At 44.6% G+C, this 26252-nt stretch overlaps 1 protein-coding gene across 1 annotated transcript in view; it reads right to left on the bottom strand.

Annotated features, from left to right (window-relative positions):
• Window positions 1-26252, bottom strand: part of ippk (inositol 1,3,4,5,6-pentakisphosphate 2-kinase) — a 105460-nt gene that overhangs the window by 63349 nt on the left and 15859 nt on the right. The window contains exon 2 of the mRNA XM_072472640.1: window positions 7313-7369. Within this exon, the coding sequence (XP_072328741.1) occupies window positions 7313-7369 (57 nt within the window). The remainder of the gene's footprint in view (window positions 1-7312; window positions 7370-26252) is intronic.

Below are 26252 nucleotides of genomic sequence, written 5' to 3' on the forward strand. Positions count from 1 at the left end.
AGATTTGCCACTATGTTTCTGCTACAGTTATTAAGTCAGTTTTCTTTCAGTACAGTTCCTACTTAAAATGCAAGTTCTATTTTCCACCTCGAAAAGTAGGAAACCCACAATTATAAATTGTGGGGATGTTCATGGCCATGTTTGAGAAGTTATCTGTTAATCAAGAATTTATCTAGCTCTGCCCTAAAAAAATATTCAGAGACGATCCTCCCACTGCAGAAGTTATCTGTCACACACGCGGGGCCTTGGGGGGGGGGGGGGTGGGGTGTCCGTAGTTTTTTTTAAAATGCATTGGAATTATTTTGCGTAAGGTTTAGGAGACTAATACCAGGAAAGGGCAGGTTGTCTTACGAGATAAGATTAGGCAGGTCAGGTTTGTATCCACTAGAGTTTTGAAGAGTAAGGGGCGACTTGATCAAAACCTTTAAGATCCTGAGGGGTATGGCAGGGTGGGTGTGGTGCGGATATTTCCTCAGATCAAAGACTCTAAGCTAGAGGTGACCGCTTAAAAATAAGGGGCGACTCATTTACGACAGCGATGAGAGAGAAAAAAAAATTCTCAGGAGGGCCGTGAGTCTCTGGAACTCTCTTCCTCAAAATGCAGTGGGAGCATCGTCTCTGAATATTTTTAGGGCAGAGCTAGATAAATTCTTGATTAACAAGGGGGTGAAAGGTTATTGGGGGTAGGCAGGAATGTAGGGCTGAAGTTACAAGCAGATGAGTCATGATCTTATTGAATGGTGGAGCGGACTCGAGGGGCTGAGTGGCCTCTTCATGCTCCCAGTTCATATGTACATTCAGATTGGTTAACTGTCCCACATTCCACATCCATTAACACTGGAAGGAGGAAAATTTGAAGCAGGCTTGGTTTCTGCTTCAAGTTGTTTTTTCAATGTTAACTGAAGCTGAAGTTGTGGGGGCAGATGTCCTTGCCTTTGCCTCATTATGCTCGGAGGCGGGTCCCGTTGAGTTGGAGGATGGCAACACCACCTCATGCCGCAATGTGGCTAGGGGACTTGATGGAGGTTTTGCACCTGGAGAAGGTCAAATACACCGTGATGGGGTTGATTGAAGGGTTCTACCGGAGATGGCAACCATTTATTCTATATTTCTGTTACTATTAGCTGCTAGAGGGAGGTGGACGGTGTTCTTTTTGAGAGGGGAGGATTGCGTAGATTAGTTTATTATTCTTTTTAGTTTACGGTTACTGCTGTTGTTTGCATTTTTATATCAAATGACAAAATGTTAATAAAGATTTTTTTTTAAAAGAATGTGGGTTTGAGGTTACAATCAGATCAGCCATAATTACTTGAATGGTGGAGCAGACTCGAGGGGTCAAATGGACTACTCCTGCTTTTAATTCATATGTTTGTGTGTAAGCAACTAGTGTTGATTAGATCAAATATAAATTAATTCTATTTCTCAGAAAATATTTTTAGATACAGCACGAGTAATTTGAGATGTTGCTATGTTAAGCGTGGCATCCTTGGCAAGAACAGCTGTCTCTAGATCTCTTGGTCCCAAGATTTTCCATCACTGAAAGTTTCTTATTCCATACGTCGGTCTGTTGTAGTCAAACAGAGATTGTTGTTATGATTAGTCAAGAACTTCATTATTGTTGAATCATGTGGCTTTCAGAATAGTATACAGCAAACTTGGTGGGCCTTTGATTTATTTAGTCTCACATACTCTATATTCCTACAATAGTCTCTCTTCATTTCTGTTTAAAAAGAGAAATTTTTTGATTGGAAACCATTTAATTTATAATAAATATGATGATGTGTGGGAGCATTAGCTTGAGTGACCAATAAAGTAGAAAGAAATACGCTACATGGCTTTAAACCTTTGAAACATAGGGCAGCCATCATGCCCAGCTATAACAAATAGCATCAATATGAAAACTACAATATAGAAAACTGATGCCCATGATTTTAATGGAATTGAGCCTAAGAGGGGAAAATGCAGAGGGCTCAATAAAAGTTGCCGCCTTCCTCCCAGACTGTATTCTTCCATATCCAAATCTTCGCCTAACCTATTTCCCCGCCCCACCCCTACTTCCCACTCAAGGACTTTTCATTAGCCAGATTATATCGCCCACTTCAATGGTGGTTTCAGATGTTTCCTTTATGGTCCAATGGATAAATAAACCATGATAGCTTTTTTTCTGTTCATGGATTGGTGAAGGAGTACGTTTCTAGCAAAGAGGATTGATGAGGGTAGTGCAGTGGATATTGTCCACAATAATTTCAGTAAGGCATTTGACAAGGTGCTACATGGCAGACTGATCATAAACTGGCACAGTGGTTAGCACTGTTGCTTCACAGCGCCAGGGTGTGGTTCGATTCCCGGCTTGGGTCGCTGCATGTGCGGAGTCTGCACCGGTTTCCTCCCACAAGTCCCGAAAGACATGCTGATAGGCGAATTGGACATTCTAAATTCTCCCTCAGTGTACCCGAACAGGCACCGGAATGTGGCGACTCGGGGATTTTCACAGTAACTTCATTGCAGTGTTAATGTAAGCCTACTTGTGAAACTAATAAAAATTATTATTATTCTTAAAAATATAGATCTTATGGGACATGGGAAGATGGCAAGTTAGATCTTTATTTGGCTCAGTGACAGGAAACAAGGGTAATGGGCGATGAATGCTTTTGTGAATGGAAAAGTTTCCAGTGGTGTGTCACAGGGCTCAGTGTTGGGGCACTTATATATATAAAAACAATTTAAACTTAAATGTGGGTGGCATGATTAGGAAATGTGCATATGACACAAAAAATGGCCGTGTAGTTGCTTGTGAAGAGAATAGCTGTCAATGGTTGCAGATGGTACAAAGATCTGTAGAGGGACAGGTAGTATTGAAGAAGCAAGGGGGCTGCAGAAGGACTTGGACAAGCTGCAGAGTGGGCAATGAAGTGGCAAATGAAATACAATGTGGAAAAGTGTGAGGTTATGCACTTTAGATGGAGGAATTTAGGCATAGATTATTTTCTAAATGGGGAAATGCTTCGGAAATCAGAAGCACAAAGGGACTTGGAAGTCCTTGTTCACGATTCTCTTACGGTTAACGTGCAGGTTCAGTCGGCAGTTAAGAAGGCAAATGCAATGTTAGCATTCATGTCAAGAGGGCTAGAATACAAGACCAGGGATGTACTTCTGAGCTTTGACAGAGTCATTGGACTCAAAACGTTAGCTCTTTTCACTCCCTACAGATGCTGCCAGACCTGCTGAGATTTTCCAGCATCTTCTCTTTAATTTCAGATTCCAGCATCCGCAATAATTTGTTTTTATGTACTTCTGAGGCTATAAAAGGCTCTGGTCAGATCCCACTTGGAGTGTTGTTTTGGGCCCTATATCTGAGGAAGGATGTGCTGGCCTTGAAAATGGTCCAGAGGAGGTTCACAAGAATGATCCCTGGAATGAAGAACTTGTCGTATGAGGAACATTTGAGGACTCTGGGTCTGTACTCGTTGGGAGTTTAGAAGGATGAGAGGGGATCTTATTGAAACCTACAAGATACTGCGAGGCTTGGATAGAGTGGACGTGGAGAGGATGTTTCCACTTGTAGGAAAAACTAGAAACAGAGGACACCATCTCAGACTAAAGGGACGGTCCTTTCAAACAGAGATGAGGAGGAATTTCTTCAGCCAGAGGGTGGTGAATCTGTGGAACTCTTTGCCACAGAAGGCTGTGGAGGCCAAATCACTGTGTATCTTTAAAACAGAGATAGATAGGTTTTTGATCAATAAGGGGATCAGGGGTTATGGGGAGAAGGCAGCAGAATGGGGATGAGAAAATATCAGCCATGATTGAATGGCGGAGCAGGCTCGATGGGCCGAGTGGCCTAATTCTGCTCCTATGTTTTATAGTCTAATGGTTTGGTTGAGCGGGCAGAAGTGGCAAATGGAATTCAATCCGAAACTGAACTGGACGAGCCATATAAATACTGTAGCTACAAGAGCAAGTCAGAGGCTAGGAATCCTGTGGCAAGTAACTCACCTCCTGACTCCCCTAAGCCTATCCACCATCTGCAAGGCACAAGTCGGGAATGTGATGGAATACTCCCCATTTATCTGGATGAGTGCAGCTTCAACAACAATCAAAAAGCTCAACACTATCCAGGACAAAGCAGCCCGCTTGACTGGCACTTCCACAAACATTCACTCCTTCCATCACCAGCTTAGAGCAGCAGCAGTTTGTACCATCTAGAGGATGCACTGTAAGAACTCCCCAAGGCTCCTTAGGTCGCATCTTCCAAACCCACAATCGCTACCATCTCGAAGAAGGACAAGGGAAACAGATATCTGGAAACACCACCATCTGCAAGTACCCCTCCAAGTCACCCATCATCCTGACTTGGAAATATATCGCAGTTCCTTACTGCCGCTGGGTCAAAATCCAAGATATCCCTCCCTAACAGCACAGTGAATGTACCTACATCACATGGACTGCAGTGGTTCAAGAAGGCACTCACCACCACCTTCTCAAGGGGCTGGTTTAGCACAGTGGGCTAAACAGCTGGCTTGTAATGTAGAACAAGGCAGCAGCACGGATTCAATTCCCGTACCGGCCTCCCTGAACAAGCACTGGAATGTAGCGACGAGGGGTTTTTCACAGTAACTTCATTGAAGCCTACTTGTGACAATAAGCGATTATTATTATTCAAGGAAAATAAAACAAAGTAAGGGAATACTCAATAAACGGGAAGATAATGAAAGGGGCCGAGGAAGTGAGAGACCTTGGGGTGCATGTCCACAGATCCTGAAGGTGGCAGAACAAGTGGACAGGGTGGTCAAGAAAGCACATGAATGGTTCCCTTTATTGAGCAGGTTACTGAATGCAAAAGCAGAGACGTAATCATGGAACGGAGAGTTTTGGGACAGTTCTGGTCACCACATTATAGGAAGGACATAATTGTTCTGGAAGGGTGCAGGTGAGATTTACAAGAATGTTGCCAGAGCTTGAGCATTGCAGGCATGAGGAGAGACTAGTTTGGATAGGGTTGTTTTCCTTAGAATGGGGAGGGGAAGAGAGCCTGCACCGACATCCAAGATGATCATGGCTGATCCAATTTTAATCTTAAATTCACAATCCTGATTAAATCGGATAAACTCACCCCCTTGTTCATCAAGAATTTATCTTTAGGGCAAACTACTGACATGGCTGGGAAATTGGTCGAGTGGCAGGTGACAAAAGTAAGGATTATGGGTAGGTATTCAAATTGGCAGGATTTGACTAGTGGTGTCCCACGGGATCTGTGTTTGGGCTTCAATTGTTCACACTATTCATTAACGATTTGGATAATGGCATAGAAAGTCATATATCCAAATTTGCTGATTACACAAAGTTGAGTGGCATTGTAGACAGTGTAGATGACAGCATTAAGTTACAAAGGAATATTGATAGACTAGATGAATGGGCAAAACTGTGGCAGATGGGCATCAATGTAAGCAATTGTGAGGTTATCCATTTTGGACAACAAAATGGATCAGGGTACTTTCTAGATGGTATGAAGCTAAATTCCAAAGAGATCTGGGGGTTCAGGTGCATAGATCTTTAAAATGCCACAAACAAGTGCAGGAAGAAATCAAGGTTAATGGAATGCTGGCTTTTACATCTAGAGGACTGGAGTATAAGGTCGCAGAAGTTATGCTACAACTTTACATAATCCTGGTTAGACCCCACTTAGAGTACTGAGCAGGTCTGGGCACCACAGTTTAGGAAGGATAATTTGGACTTGGAGGGAGTGCAATGCAGGTTTATGATAACTGGACTTCAGGGATTTAAGTTAGGAGAGATTATACAAATTAGGCCAGTTTTCTCTAGAATTTAGACTGTTAAGAGTGACCTTCAAATATTAAAAGGAAAAGACAGGGTAGATAAAGATAAACTGTTTCCATTCATTGGAGATTCTAGAACGAGGGGCATAGTCTACAAATTAGGGCCAGACCATTCAGGGGAGATGTTAGGAAGCTCTTCTACACTCAAAGGGTGGTAGAGGTTTGGAACTGCTAGATCAGTTGTTAATTTTAAATACGAGATAGATTTTGGTAAGCAACGCAGTGAGGGATATGGGCCAAAGGCAGGTATATGGAGTTAGGCCACAGATCAGCCATGATCTCATGGAATGGCGGAGCAGGTTTGAAGGGCTAAATGGCCTACTCATGTTCTGATGTTCCTATTTCTATCCTAAAGATATTTAATATTTATATGAGCCAATTAAGACATGACATGCAAAATGCAACTTCCCACAGGCAAGTACTTAAATTATTCTGACAGCAGTACTTTTCTCCTAAGCAAAGATTCTGGTGTTTTCTTTCAAACGATGCTGCAGTACACAATCATGGCAGATATTTTTTAAAAACTTACTTTTAGGGAGAACAATATCGCATTAAAGATTTCAATCAAAAAAAGTCTGTAGGGGCGTGCGTAGTTTTCAGAAAACAACATTTTTGTGGCAGCAGTATTTTAATCAAAATGTCTAAATATGTTGACCAGATTTTGCAGTCAGCAGAACTCACCCCTCAAAGAAAGCTGCCCAAAAAAGAACTGACAAAATTTGCAGTATGTGTTTCCCCTTTCCTGATCCCAGTTTAAATTTAACTTCAAGTCAAGGCAGTATCCAGACTTCCAGCAAGTGATGTCTTCAAGCAGTGCAAGCAGCTAATCACACTTAGGTATTTTCACAGCTAATCGCACATCAGTATTTTCACAGCAAGCAAGGAAGTAAAATGCACTGTTTATGCTTCGCTTTTTGATTAAATTTTACCATGAACAAATTAAGTGTTTAGGTTATACACATTGGATTAAGGTAGAAGCGGAAATACCTTCGCAAACAAAAACATTACTTTGAACAAGCAAAATTTGACATTGCAAAAAATTGTAATTTTCCAGGGCCAGAGAAGTTTTTACAACAATAATTATCAGAGGTGTGCTGCTAAAAACCTATTTACACTCCATTCAAGAAGGTGTAACTTTCTCCAAGGGTTTTTACAGCAGGGTTAATAGATATGTGTTCACATCAATTCAATGATTTCTACTTGTTTGCAGTCTGAGACTCCCAACAGTGCAAGCTATGGGGAAGTGCACGGTAACCAAAAACAATTTCTGATATTCCATGTTTAATTACGCATGTGCAGATTGCAGAGGTTGCTGCCAGTTTCAGAGAAGTAAACATGGTAAACGCCGACAGGTTTGACATCAAGCAGCAAAATCTGGACATTTCATTTCAACAATGCTATGTTTGTCGATCAGATTTTTAAAAATCAGTTTTTTCTGCCGCAAACTGCTTTATTAGTGATAGAAATAATATTACCTGGCTTGGCTGTGCATGTTCAATGGGAAATTTCAGGAAACGCAGTACTTGACAATGCTGCAACAAAAAAAAGTCTGAAATAACTACCTGTTTCATCCAAGTACATATACAGATATTAAAAATGTACATATTAACGACAAAAGACGAATATAACCAACAACTCTACCTATATTCATGGAATTGCACTTGATGAAATCTGGTACAGCTACAAAGAGTAACTTAAGTAATTTCTGCTGACCATCTTCAAGGGAGATTGTAAAATCAAGTTCAAAATACTGGGGGGAGGGTCCTCTTCAGTATTAAACGGTAGAGGAGGAATTTCATGTACAACCTTTCCCTATTTTCCTACTATGAGGTTTAAATGAATTGTCTCAATCCCACTTGAACCTTTCAAAGGAATCCTTCAAAAAAAGTATTTCATTTATTGTCGGACCAATGAGAACATGATTTCCAGCCAGCCAGACTATACATTCATTTTAAAACTGCAGTAGTAGCATGCATTAATAGCATTATAATTGAAGACTATACTTTTGGAAAACAAACAAAAATGTTTTCTGTCTTTAAATCACAAATTTTCAGTATCATATTTATCTTAAGCAATATGAATTTGATTCAAAATCTTGTTTTTAAAAAAAGGGCAAAGTATATGTTAAAGAATTACAGCTACTGGCAATATGGTTCATAAAGACAGCATGCCCTAGCCAAACCAGAACATCCCCAACTGAATTTCTAGTACATAGAGATGGTTGGTCTTAGTCTGGTCATCACTGGGTCCTATATTTGGCCTCAAAACCTATGCAAGGGAAACCGGATGGAGTGGAAAAACTCAACCCAGTTTTCTCATCATTATTTCACAACCCTGCCATGTATTTTAAGCAAGAACTGGATTAGGCCGAATATGATCCCTCCCAGCATGAGTCAGGAGAGAAAGAGAAAGAAATCTCCAAATACAATGCTCGCCATTTCCATGCCAATGCATGGGAGCTTTTTCACCTTCCCAAGCCACCACACCATGTCCTCAGCTGAAACTGCAGCCTTAATGATAAATGCCATATTATATTAATGTACTCATGGAGCGTCCAATGTGCACAGATTTACAAAGTTATTTCATATCAGTTTTCACTAGCGGGATTAATGACTGTAACTGGTTTATTTTCATCATCCAGAACTGACTGTGAATGTGAGTGGAGGAAAGAGTGACCATCAATTGACCATCAATTGACCATCATGCATTTTGACCTTGAATTATCAGTTGAAAATATTTAGGCATGCAGAATATTAATTCATTATAGAATGATACAAAATAAACAAAAATTGTATTAAAGTTTTCCAGGATCTAACTGCATAAAATAATTAAACATCATTATTCAATAACAAACAGTCCTAAAGGGGTAAATCTTATTTTTGAATTACTAGTATGGTTTGACTTCAGCATGAGCAAATACATTTTTTTCAGTGTTTGGACAGCAATGCACAATACCCGTAATGGGGAGACTTGAAGTAAAATTGGTTGTGAAGAACAAAATGTTAGTACAATTGCTGAGACACGGCTGTGTTACAATCCAAGATGATGTTATAACTGGATGGAAACAGTCCAGAATGGAACCCTGATTCAAAAGACCGTAACTTGTACTTTTTAAAATAAAACGTGGAGGAACAGATTCACGGGACCACTAATTAGTTTTAACAAGGAGGAATAAAAACATGTATTAAACATGAAAAAATTGGATCATGCAACACAACTTGACTCCCCCTTAGCTTAACATTTTACACGCAGATTTTAGGATTAACATGGATTTCGATGTACATCTCAATCTACAACAGTTTCAATAACACCAAATCCCTTTGGAAACATACAAGATGGCTGTGGACAAATATACTTTCTACTCTGAACCCCAAGTGAATGTTTGCGCTTCTGTCTTCAGAATCCCCCCCAGATGATTTTCACATTAGAATTTTCCAAAACACACTGAAATCTTCTCTCATAATAATGCTTTCCCTCAGCGATTTGCATTTTGACATCCAGTCACGGTTTTGCATATGACTATTTTAACCCAAACTGCTGCTCCACTTAATCCAGTCCAGGATTTTACACCACCCACTTTTAGGCCTCCTTTGTATTAACTGTTTTTACACAAACTCCGAGATACAGTCACTGATTTTCAGTTATTACAACTCACGTCCCACAGGCTGTAGCAAAATCTCAACTTGAAAATCACTTCAGATATCGTTCAAACGTCTCAGCCTTCTTCTAAGCTGGGTCTGTCTTTGCTGAACAGTGCTCTATTCTAGTACCTTTAACCTCAGGTTTCTCGGAAACTTCTTTTCTTTTCTCCAGTTTCTTTAACCAACTGCACTGGTTTTCTTTTTTTTTGTTGAATATTTCTATTGGTTTTGCATTTATTTCGAACATTACCAGAAAAAAAGGGAAGAAATAAACAGGCATGAATACATAGGAAACATATATACATACACTAGCTATGTTAACATTGGGCTCACAGTAGTCAGTTACCACAACCATGCTATTTAACTATCTACATGTTGGCCCATGGTATTGAAACACATCAGGGTAGTGTTGGAGGCCACCAAGGCTGTGGTTGTATCCCTGGGTTTTTCGTTCCCTCGGTACATTTTGGTTCTTCTGCCCTAAATCTATTGTATTCTGGGTGGTGTCTCCCCGCCCCCATTTTTCTACTCCCCCACTCTCTTTTCTTCTTTTGTCTGTTTCAATCCCCCTCCCTTTGGTTGCTGGTCACAGACAGGTCTTGGAACAAGTTGGTAAATTGCTTCCAAGTGTTGCAAAAGCCTTCCTCCGATCCACTGATGGCGAATTTTATCTTTTCCAATTTTAGGAATTCTGCTAGGTTGGGCGGCCAGTCTGCGACCTTGGGAAGCGTTGCTAATCTCCAGCCGAGCAGGGGTCTCCAGCGGACGATCAAGGAGGCAAAGGCTTGGGCGTCTGTCTTTCTCCCCATAAAGAGCTCTGGCTGTTCCAGTACCCCAAAGTCCACCACTAGTGGGCATGACTCCACCATCACCCCTACAGCCTTAGACATGGCTTCTCAAAAGGCAGTCTAGTACCTGACAAGTCTGGGACATGACCAGAATATGTGGGTGTGTTTAGCCAGGCCTCCCTGGCACCTTCATATTTGGCTTCTACCTCCAGGAAGAACCTGTTCACGTGTGCTCTGGTCAAGTGTACTATGTGCACTACCTTTAGTTGCGTATGGCTCAGCCCTACCATGAGGTGGAATTCGCCATATGCAGTGCTTCGATCCAGAGTCCTCCCCCTTATCTCTATGCCCAGCTCTTCCTCCCACTTTTCCTGTGTCTCATCCAGAGGGCCCCTCACCTCCTCTCACAGTCAGCGCAAGAACCATCCCCTAGTTCATCCGAGGTTAGAAGTCTGTCCAATAGGATATGCCCAGGTAGCTAGGGGAATGTTGCGGTCTCCTTGCTATATAATATAATCTTCATAGAGTCACAAGCAGGTTTATATTACACTGCAATGAAGTTACTGTGAAAATCCCCATACTCCAGCGCCTCTTCGGGTACACTGAAGGGCCACAGTAATGTGGTTGACTCTTAAATTCCCTCTGAAACCACCAAGCAAGCCACTCGGTTGTGTCAAACTGCTACAAAGTCTAAAAGGAACCAGACAGACCACCCAGCATCGACCTAGGTACTGGTAATGACAACGCAATCCCATTGACCTGGCAAGGTTTTTCTTATTAACATCTGAGGGTTTGTGCCAAAATTACAAGCAAATTCCTAGATAATTTGGATTTTGATTGTCATGTGTACCGAGGTACAGTGAAAAGTATTTTTCTGCGTGCAGCTCATTTAGTACATGAAAAGAAAAAACGTAATCGGGCAACACAAAGGTACACAATGTAAAGACATTGACACCGGCATCGGGTGAAGCATACAGGAGTGTAGTATTAATCACATCAGTCCATAAGAGGGTCGTTTAAGAGTCTGGTAAGACTTCCGGGTGTAGCGATGAACAGCTAGGTCGCACGTTTCGGCACCTCTCGTTTGAACGGACTTTTGGGCTCTTATTGGGAGCCCCAACGGCAATTTTTGACGGCTAAACCCATTGTGTGGTGAAATAGAAGGGAATCCCCCTGGATGTACATGGCGAAAGGAGATAATAGTGGCCGGATTGCAGAGGATCCTCTGGAGCAGCGGCAAGGAAGGGAAGCACGAAGTAAGATGGCGGCGGAGGGGAGCCGTTTGGTATGGGGCCCGGAACAGCAAGAGTTCCTTCGGCGATGTGTTGAGGAGCTAAAGGAGGTGCTGGCCCCGATGCTGCAGGCGATTGAGGGGCTAATGGAGGCGCAGAAGACCCAAGAATTGGAGCTTTGTGGAGTGAAGGCAAAGGCTGCCGAAAATGAGGACGAAATACAGGGCCTGGTGGTGAAGACAGAGACACACGAGGCACTGCATAAGAGGTGTATGGAGAGGCTGGAAGCCCTGGAAAATAGCTTGAGGAGGAAGAACCTAAGAGTTTTGGGTCTTCCCGAAGGTGCAGAGGGAGTGGATGTCGGGGCATATGTGAGCACGATGCTTCATTCCTTAATGGGACCGGAGGCCCCGACGGGCCCCTTGGAAGTGGAGGGAGCATATCGAGTCCTTGTGAGAAGACCAAAGGCGGGAGAAATACCTCGAGCTATAGTAGCGAGGTTTCACAGCTATAAAGACAGGGAGATGGTCCGGAGATGGGCGAAAAAGACACAGAGCTGCAGGTGGGAGAACGCGGTGATCCGCGTGTACCAGGATTGGAGTGCGGAGGTGGCGAGAAGGAGGGCGAGTTTCAATCGGGCCATGGCAGTGCTCCATAGAAAGAAAGTTAAATTTGGTATGCTGCAGCCGGCGAGACTGTGGGTTACACATCAAGGGAAACACCACTACTTCGAGACGGCAGAAGAGGCGTGGACATTCATTGAAGAGGAGAAGCTGGACTAGACTGGAGAGAGAAAGAACTTTTGTAATAAAGTAGTGGTGTGATTGCATGGGACTGGGAATCGGAAGGGGGGGGAAAAACTTTCTCTTTCCCCTCGATGGGGGGGGGGGTATGGTGAACTGTGGGCGCCGGTGGGGGAGGAGAGGGGGAAGGAGAGAGGGAGCTGCGCCATTAGGGGCGGGGCCGAGTGGGGAAGCGCGGGAGCGTAATTGTGGCGGGAAAAGGGGGCGCAGGAAGGAGGGGGCCTTACACAATGGGAGGCTGAGGATAAACGGGGGAAGCCGAGGTCAGCCAGATTTTGCTGACTTCTGGAAGCAACATGGGGGGAGCAATCACGCTAGAGGGGGATCTGGCGGAGGGGGGGGTAACTGGGTGCTGCTGTTAAGGGGAAGGGGGAGCTGCTACGGGATGGGATGGTCAGGACGGGAGGACACCGTTGGGGGGACAAGTGGGTGCGTGGGAACCGGGTGAGGAGCTGGTCTAAAAAAGGGGATGGCTAGTCGACGAGGGGGGGGGGGTAAAGAGCCCCCCAACCTGGTTGATCACGTGGAACGTGAGAGGGCTGAATGGGCTGATTAAGAGGGCAAGGGTACTTGCGCACCTAAAGAAATTAAAGGCAGATGTGGTCATGCTGCAGGAGACGCATCTGAAACTGGCGGATCAGGTCAGATTACGAAAAGGATGGGTGGGACAGGTATTTCACTCGGGCTTGGGTGCGAAAAATGGAGGGGTGGCAATATTAGTGGGGAAACGGGTATTGTTTGAGGCGTGGACCATAGTGGTGGACAGTGGGGGTAGATACGTGATGGTGAGTGGCAGATTGCAAGGTGAGGCGGTGGTTCTGGTGAACGTATATGCCCTGAACTGGGATGATGCCAACTTCATGAAGCGTATGCTGGGGCGTATCCCGGACCTGGAGGCGGGAAAGTTGGTAATGGGGGGAAGACTTCAAAACGGTGCTGGATCCAGGGCTGGACCGGTCCAGGTCTAGGACCGGGAGGAGGCCGGCAGCGGCCAAGGTGCTTAAGGACTTCATGGAGCAGATGGGAGGAGTGGATCCCTGGAGATTTACTAGGCCTAGGAGTAAAGAGTTCTCCTTCTTCTCCCATGTCCACAAGGTGTATTCTCGGATAGACTTCTTTGTCCTGGGAAGGGCGCTGATCCCGAAGGTGGCCGGAACGGAGTACTCGGCTATAGCCATTTCGGACCATGCCCCACATTGGGTAGATCTGGAAGTAGGAGAGGAAAAGGAACAGCACCCACTGTGGAGATTAGATATGGGATTGTTGGCAGACGAGGGTGTGTGTGTAAGGACAAGGAGATGTATCGAAAGGTATCTGGAGATTAATGACGACGGAGAGGTTCAGGTGGGAGTGGTCTGGGAAGCACTGAAGGCGGTGGTCAGAGGGGAACTGATTTCCATAAGGGCCCATAAGGGGAAGCAAGAGAGCAAAGAGAGAGAGAGATTGTTGAGAGAAATTGAGGGTGGATAGGCAGTATGCGGTGGCTCTGGATGAAGGACTATACAAGGAAAGACGAAGGTTGCACACGGAATTTGATTTGTTGACCACGGGCAAGGCGGAGGCACAATGGAGGAAGGCACAGGGGGTGCAGTATGAGTACGGAGAGAAGGCGAGCCGATTACTGGCCCAACAACTGAGGAAGAGGGGGGCGGCGAGGGAGATTGGAGTGGTTAGGGACGAGGAGGGTGAGATGGAACGGGGAGCGGAGAGGGTGAACGGGGTGTTTAAGGCATTTTATGAGAGGCTGTATAAGGCTCAGCCCCCGGAAGGGAAGGAGGGAATGATGCACTTCCTAGACCAGTTGGAATTCCTGAAGGTTGAGGAGCAGGAGAGGACAGGACTGGGAGCACAGATTGAGGTGGAGGAGGTGGTAAAAGGGATTGGGAGCATGCAGGCAGGGAAGGCCCCGGGACCGGATGGGTTCCCGGTGGAATTTTATAGGAAATACGTGGACCTGCTGGCCCTGCTTCTGACGAGAACCTTTAATGAGGCCAGGGAAAGGGGGACGTTGCCCCCGACGATGTCGGAGGCGACGATGTCGGAGGCGACGATATCGCTGCTCTTGAAAAGGGACAAAGACCCGCTGCAGTGCGGGTCTTACAGGCCTATTTCCCTCCTGAATGTAGATGCCAAGCTTTTGGCCAAGGTGATGGCGACGAGGATGGAGGATTGTGTCCCAGGGGTTGTTCACGAGGATCAAACGGGGTTTGTTAAGGGGAGACAATTGAACACTAACATACGGAGGCTGCTGGGTGTGATGATGATGCCCCCGCCGGAGGGGGAGGCGGAGATAGTGGTGGCGATGGATGCAGAGAAAGCATTTGATAGAGTGGAGTGGGATTACCTGTGGGAAGTGTTGAGGAGGTTTGGATTTGGAGAGGGGTTTATTGGATGGGTTCAGCTTCTATACAGGGCCCCGGTGGCAAGTGTGATTACAAATAGGCAGAGATCTGACCACTTCAGTCTATACAGAGGGACAAGACAGGGATGTCCTCTGTCCCCGTTACTGTTTGCGTTGGCAATTGAGCCACTGGCCATAGTGCTGAGGGGCTCTAGGAAGTGGAGGGGAGCACTTAGGGGAGGAGAAGAGCACCGGGTGTCACTATACGCGGATGATTTGTTGTTGTATGTCGCGGACCCAGTGGAGGGGATGCCCGAGATAATGCAGACACTCGGGGAGTTTGGGGAATTTTCAGGATATAAATTGAATATGGGGAAGAGTGAGCTGCTTGTGATGCACCCTGGGGAACAGGGCAGGGGAATAGATGATTTGCCGTTGAGGAGAGTAACAAGGGATTTTCGGTACCTAGGGATCCAGATGGCTAGGAACTGGGGAACCTTGCATAAGCTTAATTTAGTAAGATTGGTGGAGCAGGTGGAAGAGGACTTTAGGAGATGGGACATGGTGCCCCTGTCACTGGCGGGTAGGGTGCAGGCGGTTAAAATGGTGGTCCTTCCGCGGTTTCTTTTTGTGTTCCAGTGCCTCCCTGTGATGATTACAAAGGCCTTTTTCAAGAAAGTGGATAAGAGCATCATGAGTTTTGTGTGGGCTGGGAAGACACCAAGAGTGAAGAGGGGGTTCCTGCAGCGTAGTAGGGATAGGGGGGGGGACTGGCACTGCCGAGTTTAAGTGACTATTATTGGGCCGCCAACATATCAATGGTATCCAAGTGGATGGGGGAAGGGGAGGGAGCGGCGTGGAAAAGACTAGAGATGGCGTCCTGTAGGGGAACCAACCTAGAAGCATTAGCGACGGCGCCTTTACCGTTCTCCCCGAAGAAATACACCACAAGTCCAGTGGTGGTGGCAACGCTGAAAATTTGGGGGCAGTGGAGACGGCATAAGGGAGTGACGGGTGCCTCGATGAGGTCCCCGATAAGGAATAACCACAGGTTCGTCCCGGGGAAGATAGATGGGGGATTTAAAGCTTGGCAGAGAGCAGGGATTGTGAAATTGAAGGATTTGTTCCTAGGCGGGACGTTTGCGAGTCTGGGAGCACTGACAGAAAAATATGGGTTGCCACCGGGGAATGCATTTCGATATATGCAACTGAGGGCTTTTGCGAGGCAACAGGTGAGGGAATTTCCACGGCTCCCGGCGCAAGAGATTCAGGACAGAGTGATTTCGGGGGCATGGGTGGGGGATGGTAGGGTGTCAGATATATACAGAGAAATGAGAGACGAGGGGGAGCCAATGGTGGAGGAGCTGAAGGGAAAATGGGAAGAGGAGCTAGGGGAAGAGATTGAGGAGGGGCTGTGGGAAGATGCCTTAAGTAGGGTAAACTCTTCGTCCTCATGCGCCAGGCTCAGCCTGATACAATTCAAGGTTCTACATAGGGCGCACCTGACTGGAGCAAGGTTAAGTAGATTTTTTGGAGTGGAGGATAGGTGCGGGAGATGCGCGGGAAGCCCAGCGAACCACACCCACATGTTCTGGTCATGCCCGGTACTGCATGGGTTCTGGGTGGGGGTGGCGAATGTGCTTTCAAGGGTGGTGGGGGTCCGGGTCGAGCCAGGCTGGGGGTTGGCGATATTTGGGGTTGCGGATGAGCCGGGAGTGCAGGAGGCGAGTGAGGCTGATGTTTTAGCCTTTGCGTCCCTAGTAACCCGGCGAAGGATATTACTTATGTGGAAAGAAGCTAAACCCCCAGGCGTGGAGGCCTGGATAAACGACATGGCGGGGTTTATAAAATTGGAGCGGATAAAATACGCACTAAGAGGTTCGGCTCAAGGGTTCACCAGGCGGTGGCAACCGTTCCTCGACTATCTCGCAGAACGATAAGGGAAATGGGAAAGGTAGCAGCAGCAACCCAGGGGGTAGGGGGGGGCCCATCCGGGCCCTCGGGGGTTTTGTACAGGTGTTTGTATGGGAGGTATTTATATTGGTTTTTGTGACTTTATCATTTTGGATATTGGCTAGTTTTTATTTTGATGCTGGCAGTTGCCGTCTAGTTAATATATTTATTCTTAAAAAAAACGGTCATCACCATTATTTATATTGTTTTAAAGTTGCAAAAGGGGAAAACTTTGTACTGTCTTTGTTTGACCGAAAAAGTTGAATAAAATATATATATATATATTTTTTTTTTTTTTAAAAGAGTCTGGTAACAGCGGGGTAGAAGCTGTTTTTGAATCTGTTCATGTGCATTCTCAGACTTTTGTATCTCCTGCCCGAGAAAGTTGCAAGAGTCTTTAAGCTATGATTGAGTATGACTATCCTAGCCATCACCATCACAGTGTATGCCCTGGGAGTTGTCAACATTGACTCCAGGTCCCATCAAGTCTCACAGCAGCAGTTCTAACATGGGCTAGGAAACCTCCTGATTACCACCTACCACCTCTCTCCATTGTCCCCACCCCTGCTGGATGAATCCATGCTGAGCACCAAAGCAGAGGGTGTCAAGAGTATAGATAGCAAAATAATAAATTTGCGTTTGAAAAGGCAACCACAGGCAAAATTAATTTTTAAAATGTTGCTGTGACCAACCAAAGAGGTTGAATAGAGGGAGGCCAGTTCACCCCTCCTTGCCTAATCATAACAATGGGAACTTGACAAGCTCCTCTTGTAGCCATCTGGGATGGCCACTTACAAAGATAAATATGGCCACTTGCAAAGAATCACGGGAAATATGGCCAATGCAGGATCCAGACGAACTCAGAGCTTAAATGTATATAGGCCACTAGATAACCAGACACTATCAAAACCCCCAGCCAATTTGCATTCTAATGGCCCATTTCCCCAGAACAAAAGACTTGTACTCGGGTATCAGAAACAGATCCAGACTCATCGGCGCCACTCCCTTCACCCAGGAAGCCCAAACAGCCAAGGTCAATGACCGCTCAGGATACGCCCAGCCATCAAGGCACCCTCCCCTTTGTCTAAAATTAAAAGCCTGCCGAATTATTGGGTCCAAAGCTAAGGACCGCCCAAAAGAGCGTGAAACCCCAGAAGGATAAAGAGAGACAGTGTGTTCAGTCTTTTTTGGCCCCGGCGCACCGGCACTCTCTTGGCCCCGGCTTGTACCCAAAACCAATTGCAGCAGCACAACCAAAAGCAAGTTCAAGACCAACGATCGCTACCAGGCGGATGAGCCCAGCAGAAACGAAGTCACTTCTCCAGACCCAACCACGCAAGATCCGAACAAAGGCCTTGTTCCTCTGCATAAAGCCGGGTGCCTGAAGTTAAGTACAGGTTGTTGTAGTGTTAGGTGTAATTTAGCTTGTAGTGTTTTATGTTGCATGTCGAAGTAATTCTTGTGTAAATAAACTATCATTTAACTTGAACTAACCAACTGGTTGTTGGGTCTTTGATCGATATCCGGCTAAACCTTGTGGTGGTATACCTGGCGAATACCTACCTGAAAAGCAATATCATCATTAATAACTGTCATATTAGTATCCAGTTAAAAAGAGCAACATTATTGGCGTCTCCAGTCCAAATTGGAAACATTATTGGTTACGCTCTGGAATAGTATTCCAATAAATTGGCAACACTCTCCAAGACACACACCATCCATTGAGATCGCAACTATTCACAAAGTTTTAATTAAAATTATCTCCTACATAGTGAAATCTGTTATACGGTCTCGATTTGTTATCAACTGCAATTACTCTTCGAAAACTGGTACACATATCTGTCCTGCCACATCTTTAGAAGTGGTCCTGAAACTTGAATGTAGCAGACGGGCAAGTTTAGATCAATAGTGACACACACCTCCAATCAAACGTTTTAGCTTTACCCTCTTGCAGGTCATTAAGCCAATCTAGGTTTATATTTCAGTGTATCACTACGTGGTGTATTTTTTCCTCTGTCTATTTAGGTGGACGAGAGAAGCAAAGAGATCTTCCAAATCTCCCCACCAAAATTATTTTGCAATGAATAATGTCAACTTTGGCACTTATTACATTGATACCCATGGGATCTTTCAGTGCATAGAAACAACGGTGCACATATTTCAAGAATAATTCGCTGGCATGATGCACCGGAGGACATTCTCTCAATAGGGCAGGCCCGATTGCAAATACAAGCTTCCCCTCCCTATGTCTCCAGATCATAATTTGCTGTGTAAAAATAGTTCTCACCCCCTGCCAGCTCTCCACCTTTACTGATGGCATTGGTTGCAAAATTGAAGAGGCTGCCAAGTACTCATAGCTCAGCCATGTCCTGTACCCCTTATTTTCTACTCTCCAACCAACTCTATGCTTTATTTGACCATCCTTTTACTATTTATAAGTTTACATAAATAGTTTGGTATTTCTTGTTAACTTACATGTATGTTTTGGCCCCCTCTCATTTCCTTTTTCAGTTCTGTGCACTTTTGGTATTATACTTAATTCCCTACTGTATTATGAACCAGACATTTTGGGTTTCCTTCCTCTCTTTTTACAATGAGTCTACTCTGTACCTCAACTATCCTCTCCTTAAGACCTCCCATTGCTCATTTTAATACATTAAGTAGATTATATATAGCTTTGACTCAATAGCAATACTTCCAAATTTGCCATGAAAAGAAAAAGATAGAGTTACATTTCTCAGCTTTGGGTAGGCACAAGGAAGATAAATAAAACTCCATTGAAGATACACCTCACTTTACAGAATAAATAATAAAAGCTATGCACAGCTGAAAAATATCAACTCCTTCAGTAAATATGTTAGCTGAACCAATATGACCAAAGGGTAGTAAAAGTTTAAATTTTACCACGCTAAATACATCTTTTTATTATGAGTAGTCTTTCTCCTTGCTGTGAATAAGTATTTGCTTGCAATGTTAATCTTGAAGAAACAAATACGCCATGGAAATGTTACAATGGAAATAGAATTTTTTTTTTTTAAAGCACGCAATCGGTGATAACAAATTATAACCAGTTGGAGATGAAGCCTGGTTTCTCTTAGGAATATGTATTATCACAATATTCAAGTAAAACGAACAACGCAAGTCTTGATAAAATTGCCAGAAACATTTGAAAACAAAATACTGCTTTATTAACTTGAAGCTCAATAAATCATGATAAACATGAAACAGAACAAATATTCTACACTTGAACTAACAAGGATAAGACCACAAGACCGTAAGACACAGGAGCGGAAGTAAGGCCATTCGGCCCATCGAGTCCACTCCACCATTCAATCATGGCTGATTTCAACTCCATTTACCTTCTCTCTCTCCATAGCCCTTAATTCCTTGAGAAATCAAGAATTTATCAACTTCTGTCTTAAAGACACTCAACGTCCCGGCCTCCACCGCCCTCTGTGGCAATGAATTCCACAGACCCACCACTCTCTGGCTGAAGAAATGTCTCCTCATCTCTGTTCTAAAGTGACTCCCTTTTATTCTAAGGCTGTGCCCCCGGGTCCTAGTCTCCCCTGCTAATGGAAACAACTTCCCTACGCCCACCCTATCTAAGCCATTCATTATCTTGTAAGTTTCTATTAGATCTCCCCTCAACCTCCTAAACTCCAATGAATATAATCCCAGGATACAGCATTCAACCACACAAAATCCAAACAATTTACTTATTCCCGGCACAAATGAATTATAACTGTCTTTCCATCCCATAGCCTCAACATCGAGAATTTAATCAAATGAAGAGGAAGACAATACTGTGTCCGACCCATCAAAAATATCTGATCTCTATAATAGCACCACTTAGAAATGCATTGCCTTTGAGAAGATAATCTAAAAGGCAGCAATAATATAGACCATAGAGTGTAGGAGGAGGCCATTTGGCCCATCGAGTCTGCACCAACACACTTAAGCCCTCACTTCCACCCTATCCCTGTAACCCAATAACCCCTCCAAACCTTTTTGGACACTAGGGGCAATTTAACTTGGCCAATCCACTAACCTGCACGTCTTTGGACTGTGGGAGGAAACCGGAGTACCCGGCAGAAACCCACGCAGACACGGGGAGAACGTGCAGACTCCGCACAGACAGTGACCCAGCAGGGAACCGCACCTGCGACCCTGGCTGTGAAGCCACAGTGCTAACCACTTGTGCTACCGTGCTGCCCAAATATACTCAAATGTACGATCAAGTTCAGAAACATCTTCTGTAAGAGCGGCATGTGGCACTGTGGTTAGCACTGAGACTACGGCGCTGAGGACCCGGGTTCGAATTCCAGCCCTGGGTCACTGTCAGTGTGGAGTTTGCACATTCTCCCCATGTCTGCGTGGGTTTCACGCCCATAACCCAAAGATGTGCAGGTTAGGTGGATTGGCCATGCTAAATTGCCCCTTAATTGGAAAAATGAATTGGGTACTCTAAATTTTTTTTTTTTTTAAAAAAGAAACATTGGGGCAGCACGGTGGCGCAGTGGGTTAGCCCTGATGCCTCACGGCGCAAGGTCCCAGGTTCGATCCCGGCTCTGGGTCACTGTCCGTGTGGAGTTTGCACATTCTCCCAGTGTTTGCGTGGGTTTCGCCCCCACAACCCAAAGATGTGCAGGTTAGGTGGATTGGCCAAACTAAATTGCCCCTTAATTGGAAAAATGAATTGGGTACTCTAAATTTTTTTTAAAACGAAACATCTTCTGTAATTAATTTTAGCCCTGGCACATTGTCTCCCTCGCCCCCTCTGCGGTACAATCAGCCACATAATGTTCCTCAAATGCATTTACCACCGACTGCCCTTGCCAATCTGCTCTTACCCATCAGATCATAGACAAAACAAGGATAAGGCTGGCAGCGGACGCATGAGGATATCACCACCTGGAAGTTTCCCTCCATGTCACTCACCATCCTGACTTATAATAAAACTGCAAATTCCAGTGGTGGTGTCCCCATGTGTCTGCTGCTACCCTTATCCTCCCAGACGGTAACAGCCATGGGTTTGGAAGGTGCTACTTAAGGAGCCTTGGTGAGTTCCTGCAGTGCATCTTGTAGATGGTACACACTGCCACTATTGTGCATCGGTGGTGGAGGAAATGAACGTTTGTGGAAGGGGTGCCAATAGCTTCTTGAGTGTTGAAGCTGCACTCATCCAAGCAAGTGCAGAGTATTCCATCACACTCTTGACTTGTGCCCTGCAGATGGTGGACAGGCTTTGGGGAGTCAGGAGGTGAGTCACTCGCCACAGGTTACCTAACTGGACCAGCACTTGTAGCCACAGTATTTATACGTCTAGTCCAGTTCAGTTTCTGGTCAATGGTAACTCCCCGGATACTGATAGTGAGGATTCAGTAATGGCAACAACATTCATCGTCATGGGTGATGGTTAGATCCTCACTTGTTGGAGATGGTCATTGCCTGGCACTTCTGCAGCACAAATGTTGCTTGCCACTTGTCAGCCCAGGCCACGATATTATCCAGGTTTTGCTGCATTTGCACATGGACTGCTTCAATGTCTGAGGAATCGCGAATGGTGTGGTGCTGAACAATCCCCACATGTGACCTTATGTTGGAAGGATGGTCATTGATGAAGCAGCTGAAGATGGTTGGGCCTAGGACACCTGGAGGAACTCTTGCAGTGATGATCCGGGACTGAGATGACTTATCTCCAACAACCACAACATTCTTCCCTTGTGCGTGGTATTACTGCAACCAGTGGATAGTCTCTCTCTTTCTCCCCCCCACCCCCCCCCGCCAATTTCCATTGACTGCAGTTTTGCTAGGATTCCTTGATGCTATTCTCGATCAAATGCTGCCTTGATGTCAAGGGAAATCACTCTCTCAAGGCACAGAAGACCCGGGACTCATCCCGGCCCCTGGTCACCGTCCGCGTGGAGTTTGCACATTCTTCCAGTGTCTGTGTGGGTATCATCCCCACAAGGCAGGTGAATTAAACATTAAATTGCCCCTTAATTGGTAAAAAAAGAATTGGGTGCTCTAAATTTATTTTAAAAAAGGAAAGTCACTCTCACCTCACCTCTGGCATTCTGCTCTTTTGTCCATGTTGGAATCAAGGCTTTAATGAGGTCAGGAGCGGAGTGATCCTGGGGAACACAAACTGAGCGCCAGTGAGCAGGTTATTGCTCGCTTAGGGCAGCACGGTAGCATTGTGGATAGCACAATTGCTTCACAGCTCCAGGGTCCCAGGTTCGATTCCAGCTTGGGTCACTGTCTGTGCGGAGTCTGCACATCCTCCCCGTGTGTGCGTGGGTTTCCTCCGGGTGCTCCGGTTTCCTCCCACAGTCCAAAGATATGCAGGTTAGGTGGATTGGCCATGCTAAATTGCCCTTAGTGTCCAAAATTGCCCATAGTGTTGGGTGGGGTTGCTGGGTTATGGGGATAGGGTGGAGGTGTGGACCTTGGGTAGGTTGCTCTTTCCAAGAGCCGGTGCAGACTCGATGGGCCGAACGGCCTCCTTCTGCACTGTAAATTCTATGAAATTAAGTGCCGCTTGATAGCACTATTGATGACCCCTTTCATCACTTTATTGATGATTGAGAGTAGAGAGATAGGGCAGTAATTGGTCAAGTTGGATTTGTCCTGCTTAGTGTGTACAGGACACACCTGGACAATTTTTCACATTGCCCGACAGGGATATTTGTGAAGCCGCCTCCTCCAGTGAGTTGTTCAATTATCCACCACCATTCATGACTGGATGTGGCAGGACTGCAGAGCTTAGATCTGGTCCGTTGGTTGTGGGTTCGCCTAGCCCCGCTTCTCACTTGCTACTCGTGTTGTCTGGCATGAACGTAGTCCTGTGTTGTAGCTTAACCAGGTTAACACATCATTTGATATCCCTGGTGCTGCTCCTGGCATGGCCTCCTGCACTCTACTGACACAGATGTGATGGTACTGGCAGAGTGGGGGATATGCTGGGCCACGAGGCTACAAATTCTGGTTGAGTATAATTCTGTTGCTGTTGATGGCCCACAGCGCCTCATGGATGCCTAGTCTCCAGTTGCCAGATCGGTTCTGAATCTAGCTAGATCTGTTATGAATCTATCCCATTTAGCACAATGGATTGCAACACAACATGATGGAGGGTATCCTCAATATGAAGACAGGACTTTTATCTCCACATGGATGTTACCAGACTGCCTGTCCAAAAGCCAAGTCTTGGATGAACCACAATTTCTGCCTCAGAAAAATCCAAGAGCACTTCACCACAGTTTTCTGACTAGCCAGAAGATTTTTGTTAAAATTAATTCATTGGATTCATTAATTCATAGTTTTACGGTGCGAGGGGCAAAGGTTTAGAGGAGATGTACGAGGCAAGTTTTTTTTTTTTTTTTTTTTTTTTTACACAGAGGGTAGTGGGTGCCTAGAACTCGCTGCCGGAGGAGGTGGTGGAAGCAGGGACGATAGTGACATTTAAGGGGCATCTTGACAAATACATGAATAGGATGGGAATAGAGGGATACAGACCCAGGAAGTGTAGAAGATTTTAGTTTAGACGGGCAGCATGGTCGGCACAGGCTTGGAGGGCCGAAGGGCCTGTTCCTCTGCTGTACTTTTCTTTGTTCTTTGGATATGGGTGTCACTGGCGAGGCCAGCATTTATTGCCCAGCCCTAATTACCCTTGAGAATACTGAACAATGGTGGACTATAATTGTCAACTATAATCAGAGCCCAATACTCTGCAATTGAATGGAATCTCTCACTGTTGTTTTTTTTTTCCCCCTGGTACCAAGCATTAAAATCTAAAATGTGTTGCTCATCTCCAGAGCCGTGCAGCTCAAATTTACCAGCATATTAACACCTTGCGCAACTACCAGATTTGCAGCTCAATCATAAAAAACAAATGATCTCAGGTTCCAAATCTCCACACTTTTAGAGGCTCCAGATGGATCTAAGCTTCAATACCCTCCAAGTTTTGCAAATCTAAAAGCTTAAAATGTCAGTGTTGTCAAAACATTCTCATCAGCAAAGCCTCAATATTATCACGAAACATAATAATGCAGGCCAGCACAGATTTGCCACCTGTTTACTGTATCAACACATAACTGGATTCAGTAATAATTTAGCTGTTCAAGTAAATTCAAACCAATTTAAAAATTACAACATCAAAAAGAAAACGTCTTAAACAAGTTGAAAGTTAGCTTTATTCAAGGTGCATGATAATGCTGTAAGCATTTGCCAAAGAATTCACCTCAATAAACTCCAAGACAAATCCCAGGGGAACCACCTTGAATTTTGTGTGAAGCAGAACTTGATGATAGTTGCAGAGGCCCACTTTGCCACACAAATATAGCCCTGTATCAAACAATTCTACAAACATGAGATGAGCCGGTTCTCTGTTCGGGTTACCTTGAACCGGTTACAACAGTTTCAACGTCAGGATAGACAGCCATTCTCAACCTCTTCCTTTACTCCAAGATGTTATACTGTCCACCTCAAGCCACAGTTTTCTACTTGCTAGATCAGCTTTACCGTTGCTCAGATTGATGGCCTGTTAACTTTCTTGTAGGGTAGGTGCACATGCTTTGCACCTTGATGTGAAATAATGGCTTGTCCAGCATTTATAATAATAATAATAATCTTTATTAGTGTCACAAGTACGCCGATATTAACACTGCAATAAAGCCACTATGAAAATCTCCAAGTCATCACACTACGGCGCCTGTTCGGGTACACCGAGGAGAATTCAAAAAGTCCAATTCATCTAACAAGCAGGTCTTTCGGGACTTGTGGAAGGAAACCGGAGCACCTGGAGGAAATCCACGCAGACATGTGGAGAATGTACAGACTCTGCATTTCATATTTGAATGTGCTTAGGTCCAGCCACTCTACTCACTGACTACTGGCGGAAGAGGCCTATTTGCTTGCATAGTGAAAACACCTCTTTTGCAAAGGATTTCATTATTTTTCTTGGTGGATCCAAAATAAAGTTCTTGTAGATCAACCATTGCGGAATTTCAGTTAAACGCCAGTGTTGTTCTATGCTATACTGTCGACATAAAGGTTGCTAAATTCAACACAAGCAGAATTTTGTGTCAATGAGATTTCATTGTAGCTGCCACCTACTATGTCACTGTGATCAGCAATATAAGCAGGATAATACACTTCTAAAAAGTTCAAAATGGCTTGTTTCCAAAATATAACATTGTTTTTTTAATAAATTCTTTTAAAATCAAGCGGAAACACTCACTAAATGTTTTATCTGTTGTGAGTAGCTAACTTCAACTTGCTTTCAAGTTGGAGTTAGATCCAGCTAAAAATGAAGTGAAAACAACCAACATGATCAACCATTAAGAACACTCCATGAGGTGCAAATCAATATGTTCAGAAATCGAGATTAGCATTTTGTTTGGGATCAGAATTCGATCTTGTACCCATGGTCCAGAGGAGGGGGAGAATATTACATTATCCTCTGAAAATTGTGATCTCATTTCAATATCTGCAATTATTGATGAATCCATTGAATACTCAGTGACGGAGTTCCACAATTGGCAAGGATGTTTGTGCAGCCATTAGGTAATAGTCGACTAATACACCTACCAAAACAAAGAAGCCATGTATTCGAAACATAAATGATTAGTCACAGAGAAAATATAAATAGCTTAT

Source organism: Scyliorhinus torazame, chromosome 13, assembly GCF_047496885.1.
Source record: "Scyliorhinus torazame isolate Kashiwa2021f chromosome 13, sScyTor2.1, whole genome shotgun sequence".
Classification (NCBI taxonomy): domain Eukaryota; kingdom Metazoa; phylum Chordata; class Chondrichthyes; order Carcharhiniformes; family Scyliorhinidae; genus Scyliorhinus; species Scyliorhinus torazame.